Here is a 13,261-nt window from a genome sequence, read left to right as displayed (position 1 = left end):
AACAAACTGGCCTATCAATTTAGGAGTCTACAATCTCACCATATCCAACCTGCAGATTGAAGCAGAGTGGAGTCTGACATTGGCAACGGCACCATGCAATGCACCCTGGACTGAAGAGGCAGACAAATAGGAGACATTGTGGTGGGCTCTCCTCTTAGAATGACACATTTCTCCAGGGAGGAACATCAAACATATCATCACCCCATTGGAGAGAAGAGTTATGACATCAGTCACTATTAGACGTTCAGTCATATTCCTATTAACTTCCAGTGTAGTGACTGACTATCACGGTGCTACTTCCTATTAACTTCCAGTGTAGTGACTGACTATCACAGTGCTACTTCATATTAACTTCCAGTGTAGTGACTGACTATCACAGTGCTACTTCATATTAACTTCCAGTGTAGTGACTGACTATCACAGGGGACCCACTTCCAGACTTCAGTGCTACTTCATATTAACTTCCAGTGTAGTGACTGACTATCACAGGGACCCACTTCCAGTGTTCAGGACTAGCATATTAACCCAGTGACTGACTATCACAGTGCTACTTCATATTAACTTCCAGTGTAGTGACTGACCATCACAGTAGCAGTGTAGGGACTATCACAGTGCTACTTCATATTAACTTCCAGTGTAGTGACTGACTATCACAGTGCTACTTCAGTGTAGTGGACCTTCACAGTGTAGGACTTCCAGTAGGGACTATCACAGAGTTCATGACTTCCAGTGTAGGACTGACCCACTTCCAGTGTAGTGACTGACCATCACAGTGCTACTTCAGGACCCAGTGCAGTGACTGACTATCACATGCTACTTCATTAACTAGCAGGGACCCACTGACTATCACAGTGCTACTTCAGCAGGGACTTCATATTAACTTCCAGTGTAGTGACTGACTAGCAGGGACCCACTTCAGTGTAGTGACCTGAGCAACTTCCAGTGTAGTGACTGACTATCACAGTGCTACTTCATATTAACTTCCAGTGTAGTGACTGACTTCAGGACATATTAACTTCAGTGTAGTGACTGACTATCACAGTGCTACTTCATATTAACTTCCAGTGTAGTGACTGACTATCACAGTGCTACTTCACGCCGATTAACTTCCAGTGTAGTGGGACTATCACAGTGCTACTTCATATTAACTTCCAGTGTAGTGACTGACCATCACAGTGCTACTTCATTAACTTCCAGTGTAGTGACTATGCTACTTCAGTGTATTAACTTCCAGTTCAGTGACTGACTATCAGTGCTAGGGGACCCAGTGTAGTGACTGACTATCACAGTGCTACTTCATATTAACTTCCAGTTAGTGAGCAGTGCTACCCATATTAACTTCCAGTGTAGTGACTGACTATCACGCTACGAGTTCAGGACCAGCTGGGACAGGCACGCTTCAGTTCAGGACATGCTAAATGACCCAGGGGACCCACATCACGAGATTCAGGACCAATATAGCAGGGGACCCACGTGAATATTATCTTTAGGACCTAGCAGGGGACCCTACAGCGAGTTCAATGCAGTGGGACCATATTAACTTCCAGTTAGGACTGACTATTACATTTATAATGGGACCTTTCCGAGTTCAGGACCTTCAGGGGACCCAGGATGTTCAGACCGCCAGTGTAGGAGCAGCTACTTCATATTAACTTCCAGTGTAGGGACCAACAGAGTTCAGGAAGCAGGGGACCCACGCCGAGGGGTTGCAGTGTGGACCTGTGAGTTCAGGACATGCAGGGGACCCACGCAAGAGTTCAGGACAGGGGACCCACGTGTAGTTCAGGACCTAGCATGGCTTTGACCAGCAGGGGACCCACGCCGAGTTCAGGACCATATTGTTCCAGCAGGGGACCCACGCCGAGTTCAGGACCCAGCAGGGGACCCACGCGAGTTCAGGACAAAACCAAACTAGCAGGGGACCCACGCCAGAGTTCAGGACCATGAGCAGGGGACCCACGCCGAGTTCAGGACCTGGAGCAGGGGACCCACGCCGAGTTCAGGACCTAGCAGGGGACCCACGCCGAGTTCAGGACCTAGCAGGGGACCCACGCCGAGTTCAGGACCTAAGAGATGCAGCAGGGGACCCACGCCGAGTTCAGGACCTAGCAGGGGACCCACGCTCGAGTTCAGGACCCAGCAGGGGACCCACGCCGAGTTCAGGACCTAGCAGGGGACCCACGCCGAGTTCAGGACCTAGCAGGGGACCCACGCCGAGTTCAGGACCAGCAGGGGACCCACGCCGAGTTCAGTAGCAGGGGACCCACGCCGAGTTCAGGAAGCAGGGGAGTTCAGGACCTAGCAGGGGACCCACGCCGAGTTCAGGACCTAGCAGGGGACCCACGCCGAGTTCAGGACCTAGCAGGGGACCCACGCCGAGTTCAGGACCTAGCAGGGGACCCACGCCGAGTTCAGGACCTAGCAGGGGACCCACGCCGAGTTCAGGACCTAGCAGGGGACCCACGCCGAGTTCAGGACCTAGCAGGGGACCCACGCCGAGTTCAGGACCTAGCAGGGGACCCACGCCGAGTTCAGGACCTAGCAGGGGACCCACGCCGAGTTCAGGACCTAGCAGGGGACCCACGCCGAGTTCAGGACCTAGCAGGGGACCCACGCCGAGTTCAGGACCTAGCAGGGGACCCACGCCGAGTTCAGGACCTAGCAGGGGACCCACGCCGAGTTCAGGACCTAGCAGGGGACCCACGCCGAGTTCAGGACCTAGCAGGGGACCCACGCCGAGTTCAGGACCTAGCAGGGGACCCACGCCGAGTTCAGGACCTAGCAGGGGACCCACGCCGAGTTCAGGACCTAGCAGGGGACCCACGCCGAGTTCAGGACCTAGCAGGGGACCCACGCCGAGTTCAGGACCTAGCAGGGGACCCACGCCGAGTTCAGGACCTAGCAGGGGACCCACGCCGAGTTCAGGACCTAGCAGGGGACCCACGCCGAGTTCAGGACCTAGCAGGGGACCCACGCCGAGTTCAGGACCTAGCAGGGGACCCACGCCGAGTTCAGGACCTAGCAGGGGACCCACGCCGAGTTCAGGACCTAGCAGGGGACCCACGCCGAGTTCAGGACCTAGCAGGGGACCCACGCCGAGTTCAGGACCTAGCAGGGGACCCACGCCGAGTTCAGGACCTAGCAGGGGACCCACGCCGAGTTCAGGACCTAGCAGGGGACCCACGCCGAGTTCAGGACCTAGCAGGGGACCCACGCCGAGTTCAGGACCTAGCAGGGGACCCACGCCAGGGGAGTTCAGGACCTAGCAGGGGACCCACGCCGAGTTCAGGACCTAGCAGGGGACCCACCCCGAGTTCAGGACCCAGCAGGGGACCCACGCCGAGTTCAGGACCTAGCAGGGGACCCACGCCGAGTTCAGGACCTAGCAGGGGACCCACGCCGAGTTCAGGGGACCCGAGTTCAGCAGCAGGGGACCCACCCGAGTTCAGGACCAGCAGGGGACCCACGCCGAGTTCAGGACCTAGCAGGGGACCCACGCCGAGTTCAGGACCTAGCAGGGGACCCACGCCGAGTTCAGGACCTAGCAGGGGACCCACCCCGAGTTCAGGACCTAGCAGGGGACCCACCCGAGTTCAGGACCTAGCAGGGGACCCACGCCGAGTTCAGGACCTAGCAGGGGACCCACGCCGAGTTCAGGACCTAGCAGGGGACCCACGCCGAGTTCAGGACCTAGCAGGGGACCCACGCCGAGTTCAGGACCTAGCAGGGGACCCACGCCGAGTTCAGGACCTAGCAGGGGACCCACGCCGAGTTCAGGACCTAGCAGGGGACCCACGCCGAGTTCAGGACCTAGCAGGGGACCCACCCAGGACCTAGCGGGGGACCCACCCGAGTTCAGGACCTAGCAGGGGACCCACAGGGGACCCACCCCGAGTTCAGGACCTAGCAGGGGACCCACGCCGAGTTCAGGACCTAGCAGGGGACCCACGCCGAGTTCAGGACCTAGCAGGGGACCCACCCGAGTTCAGGACCCAGCAGGGGACCCACGCCGAGTTCAGGACCTAGCAGGGGACCCACGCCGAGTTCAGGACCTAGCAGGGGACCCACGCCGAGTTCAGGACCTAGCAGGGGACCCACGCCGAGTTCAGGACCTAGCAGGGGACCCACGCCGAGTTCAGGACCTAGCAGGGGACCCACCCGAGTTCAGGACCTAGCAGGGGACCCACGCCGAGTTCAGGACCTAGCAGGGGACCCACGCCGAGTTCAGGACCTAGCAGGGGACCCACCCGAGTTCAGGACCTAGCAGGGGACCCACGCCGAGTTCAGGACCTAGCAGGGGACCCACGCCGAGTTCAGGACCTAGCAGGGGACCCACCCCGAGTTCAGGACCTAGCAGGGGACCCACCCGAGTTCAGGACCTAGCAGGGGACCCACGCCGAGTTCAGGACCTAGCAGGGGACCCACGCCGAGTTCAGGACCTAGCAGGGGACCCACGCCGAGTTCAGGACCTAGCAGGGGACCCACGCCGAGTTCAGGACCTAGCAGGGGACCCACGCCGAGTTCAGGACCTAGCAGGGGACCCACGCCGAGTTCAGGACCTAGCAGGGGACCCACGCCGAGTTCAGGACCTAGCAGGGGACCCACCCGAGTTCAGGACCTAGCAGGGGACCCACGCCGAGTTCAGGACCTAGCAGGGGACCCACGCCGAGTTCAGGACCTAGCAGGGGACCCACGCCGAGTTCAGGACCTAGCAGGGGACCCACGCCGAGTTCAGGACCTAGACCCGGGGGACCCACGCCGAGTTCAGGACCTAGCAGGGGACCCACGCCGAGTTCAGGACCTAGCAGGGGACCCACGCCGAGTTCAGGACCTAGCAGGGGACCCACGCCGAGTTCAGGACCTAGCGGGGGACCCACCCCGAGTTCAGGACCTAGCAGGGGACCCACGCCGAGTTCAGGACCTAGCAGGGGACCCACGCCGAGTTCAGGACCTAGCAGGGGACCCACGCCGAGTTCAGGACCTAGCAGGGGACCCACGCCGAGTTCAGGACCTAGCAGGGGACCCACGCCGAGTTCAGGACCTAGCAGGGGACCCACGCCGAGTTCAGGACCTAGCAGGGGACCCACGCCGAGTTCAGGACCTAGCAGGGGACCCACGCCGAGTTCAGGACCTAGCAGGGGACCCACCCGAGTTCAGGACCTAGCAGGGGACCCACGCCGAGTTCAGGACCTAGCAGGGGACCCACGCCGAGTTCAGGACCTAGCGGGGGACCCACGCCGAGTTCAGGACCTAGCAGGGGACCCACGCCGAGTTCAGGACCTAGCGGGGGACCCACGCCGAGTTCAGGACCTAGCAGGGGACCCACCCGAGTTCAGGACCTAGCAGGGGACCCACCCCGAGTTCAGGACCTAGCAGGGGACCCACGCCGAGTTCAGGACCCAGCGGGGGACCCACGCCGAGTTCAGGACCTAGCAGGGGACCCACGCCGAGTTCAGGACCTAGCAGGGGACCCACGCCGAGTTCAGGACCTAGCAGGGGACCCACGCCGAGTTCAGGACCTAGCAGGGGACCCACGCCGAGTTCAGGACCTAGCAGGGGACCCACGCCGAGTTCAGGACCTAGCGGGGGACCCACGCCGAGTTCAGGACCTAGCAGGGGACCCACGCCGAGTTCAGGACCTAGCAGGGGACCCACGCCGAGTTCAGGACCTAGCGGGGGACCCACGAGTTCAGGACCTTCAGGGACCTAGCGGGGGACCCACGACCGAGTTCAGGACCTAGCGGGGGACCCACGCCGAGTTCAGGACCTAGCGGGGGACCCACCCGAGTTCAGGACCTAGCGGGGGACCCACGCCGAGTTCAGGACCTAGCGGGGGACCCACGCCGAGTTCAGGACCTAGCGGGGGACCCACGCCGAGTTCAGGACCTAGCGGGGGACCCACGCCGAGTTCAGGACCTAGCGGGGGACCCACCCCGAGTTCAGGACCCATGGGGACCCACCCCGAGTTCAGGACCTAGCAGGGGACCCACCCCGGGGACCCACGCCGAGTTCAGGACCTAGCAGGGGACCCACGCCGAGTTCAGGACCTAGCAGGGGACCCACGCCGAGTTCAGGACCTAGCGGGGGACCCACCCCGAGTTCAGGACCTAGCAGGGGACCCACGCCGAGTTCAGGACCTAGCGGGGGACCCACGCCGAGTTCAGGACCTAGCGGGGGACCCACGCCGAGTTCAGGACCTAGCAGGGGACCCACGCCGAGTTCAGGACCTAGCGGGGGACCCACGCCGAGTTCAGGACCCAGCAGGGGACCCACGCCGAGTTCAGGACCAGCAGGGGACCCACGCCGAGTTCAGGACCTAGCAGGGGACCCACGCCGAGTTCAGGACCTAGCAGGGGACCCACGCCGAGTTCAGGACCTAGCAGGGGACCCACGCCGAGTTCAGGACCTAGCAGGGGACCCACGCCGAGTTCAGGACCTAGCAGGGGACCCACCCCGAGTTCAGGACCTAGCAGGGGACCCACCCGAGTTCAGGACCTAGCAGGGGACCCACGCCGAGTTCAGGACCTAGCAGGGGACCCACCCGAGTTCAGGACCTAGCAGGGGACCCACCCCGAGTTCAGGACCTAGCAGGGGACCCACCCGAGTTCAGGACCTAGCAGGGGACCCACCCCGAGTTCAGGACCTAGCAGGGGACCCACGCCGAGTTCAGGACCTAGCAGGGGACCCACGCCGAGTTCAGGACCTAGCAGGGGACCCACGCCGAGTTCAGGACCTAGCAGGGGACCCACGCCGAGTTCAGGACCTAGCAGGGGACCCACGCCGAGTTCAGGACCTAGCAGGGGACCCACGCCGAGTTCAGGACCTAGCAGGGGACCCACGCCGAGTTCAGGACCTAGCAGGGGACCCACCCGAGTTCAGGACCTAGCAGGGGACCCACGCCGAGTTCAGGACCTAGCAGGGGACCCACCCCGAGTTCAGGACCTAGCAGGGGACCCACGCCGAGTTCAGGACCTAGCAGGGGACCCACGCCGAGTTCAGGACCTAGCAGGGGACCCACCCCGAGTTCAGGACCTAGCAGGGGACCCACGCCGAGTTCAGGACCTAGCAGGGGACCCACGCCGAGTTCAGGACCCTAGCAGGGGACCCACGCCGAGTTCAGGACCTAGCAGGGGACCCACGCCGAGTTCAGGACCTAGCAGGGGACCCACGCCGAGTTCAGGACCTAGCAGGGGACCCACCCCGAGTTCAGGACCTAGCAGGGGACCCACGCCGAGTTCAGGACCTAGCAGGGGACCCACGCCGAGTTCAGGACCTAGCAGGGGACCCACGCCGAGTTCAGGACCTAGCAGGGGACCCACGCCGAGTTCAGGACCTCAGCAGGGGACCCACCCCGAGTTCAGGACCTAGCAGGGGACCCACGCCGAGTTCAGGACCTAGCAGGGGACCCACCCCGAGTTCAGGACCTAGCAGGGGACCCACGCCGAGTTCAGGACCTAGCAGGGGACCCACCCCGAGTTCAGGACCTAGCAGGGGACCCACCCGAGTTCAGGACCTAGCAGGGGACCCACCCCGAGTTCAGGACCTAGCAGGGGACCCACCCGAGTTCAGGACCTAGCAGGGGACCCACCCCGAGTTCAGGACCTAGCAGGGGACCCACCCCGAGTTCAGGACCTAGCAGGGGACCCACCCCGAGTTCAGGACCTAGCAGGGGACCCACCCGAGTTCAGGACCTAGCAGGGGACCCACCCTGAGTTCAGGACCTAGCAGGGGACCCACCCTGAGTTCAGGACCTAGCAGGGGACCCACCCTGAGTTCAGGACCTAGCAGGGGACCCACCCTGAGTTCAGGACCTAGCAGGGGACCCACCCTGAGTTCAGGACCTAGCAGGGGACCCACCCTGAGTTCAGGACCTAGCAGGGGACCCACCCTGAGTTCAGGACCTAGCAGGGAACCCACCCTGAGTTCAGGACCTAGCAGGGGACCCACCCTGAGTTCAGGACCTAGCAGGGGACCCACCCTGAGTTCAGAACCTAGAAGATGCTTAATGTGAGTCTGGAAGGAGTTTACAGTCTAACCAGACACCTAGGTATTTGTAATTGTCCACATATTCTAAGTCAGAACAGTCCAGAGTAGTGATGCTGGACGGGCAGGCAGGCAGGTGTGGGCAGCGATCGGCAGAAGAGCATACATTTAGTTTTACTTGCATTTAAGAGCAGTTGGAGGCCACAGAAGGAGAGATGTCTGGCATTGAAGCTCGTCTGGAGGTTAGTTAACAGTGTCCAAAGAAGGGACAGAAGTGTCCCCCTTTGAAGAGGGGGATGACTGTGGCAGCTTTCCAGTCTTTGGGGATAACAGACGATACGAAAGAGAGGTTGAACAGGCTAGGAATAGGGGTTGCAAAAATTGTGATGGATAGTTTCAGAAAGAGAGGGTCCAGATTGTCTAGCCCAGCTGATATGTAGGGGTCCAGATTCTCTTTCAGAACATCGGCTATCTGGATTTGGGTGAAGGAGAAATGGGGGAGGTAAGCCAGCCTTAACTTTCCTAACTGCCTGTGTATATTTGTTCCTAACTTCCCTGAAATATTGCAAATCACAGAGAGCTATTAGATGCTAATGCAGAATGCCACAGGATGTTTTTGTGCTGGTCAAGGGCAGTCAGGTCTTGAGAGAACCCAGGGCTATATCGGTTCCTGGTTCAACATTTTTTGAATGGGGCATGCTTATTTATTTAAGATGGTGAGGAAAGCACTTTTAAAGTATAACCAGGAATCCTCTACTGACAGAATGAGGTCAATATCCTTCCAGGATACCCAGGCCAGGTCGATTAGAAAGGCCTGCTCGCTGAAGTGGTTTAGGGAAGTCAACAAATGAGGCGCCTGGGGAATGGGAGTGGAGCTAGGCGCTGCAGGGCCTGGATTAACCTCTACATCACTAGAGGAACAGAGGAGGAGTAGGATAAGGGTACGGCTAAAGGCAATAAGAACTGGTTGTCTAGTGCGTTCGGAACAGAGAGTAAAAGGAGCAGGTTTCTGGGCACGGACGAATAGATTCAAGGCATAATGTACAGACAAGGGTATGGTAGGACGTGAATACAGTGGAGATAAACCTAGGCATTGAGTGACGATGAGAGAGGTTTTGTCTATCGAGCCACCATTTAGACCAGGTGAGGTCAACCACATGTGTGGGAGGTGAAACAAAATTGCTAGTTAAGGCATATTGATCAGGGCTGGAGTCTCTACAGTGAAATAAGACAATAATCACTAACCAAAACAGCAATGGACAAGACATATTGACATTAGGGAGACGCATGTGTAGCAGAGTGATCATAGGGACCAGTGGGAAGCTAGGTGAGCTGGAGACACGGACATTCAGACAGCTAGCGGACTGGGGCTAGCAGAAGGGCCTTAGGGGGACGTCTTAACGGAATAAGTCTGTTGTAGCCCCTTGTGTGGTTACGTCGGCAGACCAGTCATGATGGATCAGCAGGGCTCCGTGTGGTAAAAGGGTCCAGGCCAATTGGCAAAATGGGTATTGTAGGCCAAGAAATTGGCTGAAGGTCCTCAGTTTAGAGCAGCTTGTAACATTCCGTAGAATGTATGCACACATGACTAAACAGCTAAATGGCATATATTTATATTTATATTTTTAAACAGGGTCGTGGCTAGCAGGCTAGCGGATGGGCCTTCAGGGGATGTCGCAACAGAGGAGCCTGTTGAAACCCCTCGGCAGATTATGTCGGTAGACCAGTCGTGATGGAATCGTCAGGGCTCAGTGTCGGCAGTAAAAGGGGTCCAGGCCAATTGGCAAAATATGTATTGTAGCCCAAGGAGTGGCTGATGGACCTCTTCAGCTAGCCGGGAGATGGGAGTAGCACGAGGCTAGTTCCAGGCTCACTGGTGTTTGTGTTGGGACAGAGACAATAGCCAGGGGGTAGCCACTTGGACAGCAGCTAGCCGGGAGATGGGAGTAGCACGAGGCTAGTTCCAGGCTCACTGGTGTTTGTGTTGGGACAGAGACGTTAGCCAGGGGGTAGCCACTCGGATAGCAGCTAGCTGGCTGTGATGATCCAGGTGAAAAGGTTCAGAGCTTGCGGTAGGAAACCGGAGATGTGGAGAAAAAGCAGTCCGGTATGATCTGGGTTGATTCGCTCTATGCTGACTGCCAGGAGTTGACCAGGTTAGCTGATGACCACTAGCAGTGGCTAACTGACTACTAGCTAGTAGCTAGTTAGCTGGCTATCTCCTGTTGGGGGTTCCGGTTCTGCAGTATAGAAAATAGCAGATCCATACCACATTGGGTGGCGGGTTGTAGGAGAGCATGTTGAAACTGAGGTTAAAAATATTAAAAATATCTAAGAAATATATACGAAGGAAAAAAAAGATATATACACGGGACACAACAAGACAAAGACGTCTGAACTGCTACGCCATCTTGGATCTGGGATGAGGTTCAGTGATAAAGTAATCTACAGTAGCCAAGAGATGAGCTGTAAGTGTACCAAGCCCAAGATATATACACGGGACACGACAAGACAAAGACGTCTGAACTGCTACGCCATCTTGGATCTGGGATGAGGTTCAGTGATAAAGTAATCTACAGTAGCCAAGAGATGAGCTGTAAGTGTACCAAGCCTAAGAGAGAGACAGAGAGGCAGGGTGGTATGGTCTCTGTCCAGGTAACAGGGTGGTACGGTCTCTGTCCAGGTAACAGGGTGGTACGGTCTCTGTCCAGGTAACAGGGTGGTACGGTCTCTGTCCAGGTAACAGGGTGGTACGGTCTCTGTCCAGGTAACAGGGTGGTACGGTCTCTGTCCAGGTAACAGGGTGGTACGGTCTCTGTCCAGGTAACAGGGTGGTACGGTCTCTGTCCAGGTAACAGGGTGGTACAGTCTCTGTCCAGGTAACAGGGTGGTACGGTCTCTGTCCAGGTAACAGGGTGGTACAGTCTCTGTCCAGGTAACAGGGAGGTACGGTCTCTGTCCAGGTAACAGGGAGAGAGAGGCAGGGTGGTACGGTCTCTGTCCAGGTAACAGGGTGGTATGGTCTCTGTCCAGGTAACAGGGTGGTACGGTCTCTGTCCAGGTAACAGGGTGGTATGGTCTCTGTCCAGGTAACAGGGAGAGAGAGGCAGGGTGGTACGGTCTCTGTCCAGGTAACAGGGTGGTACGGTCTCTGTCCAGGTAACAGGGTGGTACGGTCTCTGTCCAGGTAACAGGGTGGTACGGTCTCTGTCCAGGTAACAGGGTGGTACGGTCTCTGTCCAGGTAACAGGGTGGTATGGTCTCTGTCCAGGTAACAGGGTGGTATGGTCTCTGTCCAGGTAACAGGGTGGTATGGTCTCTGTCCAGGTAACAGGGTGGTATGGTCTCTGTCCAGGTAACAGGGAGGTATGGTCTCTGTCCAGGTAACAGGGAGAGAGAGGCAGGGTGGTATGGTCCAGGTGTCTAGTTAATCACCTGACCTCCTCACCTCTGTTATCTACTGTTACTATATACTCACTCATCTCCATGTACTCAGGGGTCAGTCCTTCAAAGGGGACCAGGGTGTAGTCCAGGTTCCACTGTTGAGGAGGTCTGGCACGCTGCTCCTCTTTCTCCTCCAATGAAATCCCCTTACCCTTCCATGCTCGGATCAACTTCTTCAACTTACTGACGAGGGAGAGCGAGAAGGGAGGAAGAGATGGAGAGAGAAAAGGAGAGATGGAGTCAGAGAGAAAGAGAACCATGAAACTCGAAGACACTATAGGACACTATAGGACACAATAGGACACAATAGGACACTATAGGACACAATAGGACACAATAGGACACAATAGGACACTATGAGCTGCTATAAGTTGCTATGCGCCCCAGTGAAGCAGCACAGAGTAATGAAGAATATGCTAACATTAAAAAAGACGCTATGAACCACTATGAGCCGCTATGAGCCACTATGAGCCACTACGAGTCACTACGAGTCACTACGAGCCACTGTGAACCACTATGAGCCGCTATGAAACCCAGTGAAGCAGCACAGAGTAGTAGAGAACGTCCTAACATTAAAATTAGCCACTATGAACTACTATGAACCACTATGAGCCACTGTGAACCACTATGAGCCACTGTGAACCACTATGAACCACTGTGAACCACTATGAACCACTATGAACCACTGTGAGCCACTGTGAGCCACTGTGAGCCACTGTGAGCCACTGTGAGCCACTGTGAGCCACTAGGAGCCACTATGAGCCACTAGGAGCCACTAGGAGCCACTAGGAGCCACTATGAGCCACTATGAGCCACTATGAGCCACTATGAACCCCAGTGAAGCAGCACAGAGTAATAGAGAACATCCTAACATTAAAATATTAAATAACACACTATGAGCCACTATGAGCCACTATTAACTACTATTAACCATTATGAGCCACTAGGAGCCCCAGTGAGAAAGCACAGAGTAGTAGAGAACGTCCTAACATTAAAATGAGCCACTATGAACCACTATGAGCCACTATGAGCCACTGTGAGCCACTAGGAGCCACTGTGAACCACTAGGAGCCACTAGGAACCACTATGAGCCACTATGAGCCACTAGGAGCCACTAGGAGCCACTATGATCCCCAGTGAAGCAGCACAGAGTAATAGAGAACGTCCTAACATTAAAATATTAAATAAGACACTATGAGCCACTATGAGCCACTATGAGCCACTATGAACTACTATGAGCCACTATGACTCACTATGAACCACTATGAGCCACTATGATCCCCAGTGAAGCATCACAGAGTAATAGAGAACGTCCTAACATTAAAATATTAAACCCCTGATATTGATGTTCGTCTCATAAAGTCAGGAGAGAAAATGTCCTTCAGCAGAATGTCCTTAATGGCAGATATAGAGGAGGAATGGGCAGGGCAGTGTGTGTGTGTGTGTGTGTGTGTGTGTGTGTGTGTGTGTGTGTGTGTGTGTGTGTGTGTGTGTGTGTGTGTGTGTGTGTGTGTGTGTGTGTGTGTGTGTGTGTGTGTGTGTACTTACGGGATGCCGATCTCAAAGACATTGTTCTGAATGAGTTGTTTCCCCACCATGATGATGCTGAGCTGAATACACAACTCTATTAAACAGCCTCCAGGGGCACACTGAGAGGGGGAGAGAGAGGGGGGCAGAGCCAAGAGTATGACAGAGGCCAGACAGTAAGTTGTAAGCAAGAACATTAGCATACAAACACCCTCCACTAACACCCCCCCTCACCTCCTCCATCCGGTAGTCATTAAAAACATAGACGTAGTCTCCCGGCCTGCCTGCAAACCTGTCAACACACACG

The 13,261-nt window shown here is 56.7% G+C and overlaps 1 protein-coding gene across 1 annotated transcript; it reads right to left on the bottom strand.

Moving 5' to 3' along the window:
* Positions 1-11,414: 11,414 nt before the first annotated feature.
* On the bottom strand, positions 11,415-13,241 carry LOC124028674 (anoctamin-2-like). Its single transcript, XM_046340673.1, has 3 exons — positions 13,189-13,241; positions 12,976-13,076; positions 11,415-11,610 (listed from the first exon to the last, which is right to left on the bottom strand). Exons 1-3 carry the CDS (start codon positions 13,195-13,197, stop codon positions 11,415-11,417), a joined length of 306 nt encoding a protein of 101 aa, XP_046196629.1. The 5' UTR covers positions 13,198-13,241.
* Positions 13,242-13,261: the final 20 nt, after the last annotated feature.

Source organism: Oncorhynchus gorbuscha, unplaced genomic scaffold (genome assembly GCF_021184085.1).
Source record: "Oncorhynchus gorbuscha isolate QuinsamMale2020 ecotype Even-year unplaced genomic scaffold, OgorEven_v1.0 Un_scaffold_4644, whole genome shotgun sequence".
Lineage (NCBI taxonomy): Eukaryota > Metazoa > Chordata > Actinopteri > Salmoniformes > Salmonidae > Oncorhynchus > Oncorhynchus gorbuscha.
Note: the sequence above shows the minus strand (reverse complement) of the source record. Positions and strands in the feature narration are given on the sequence as shown.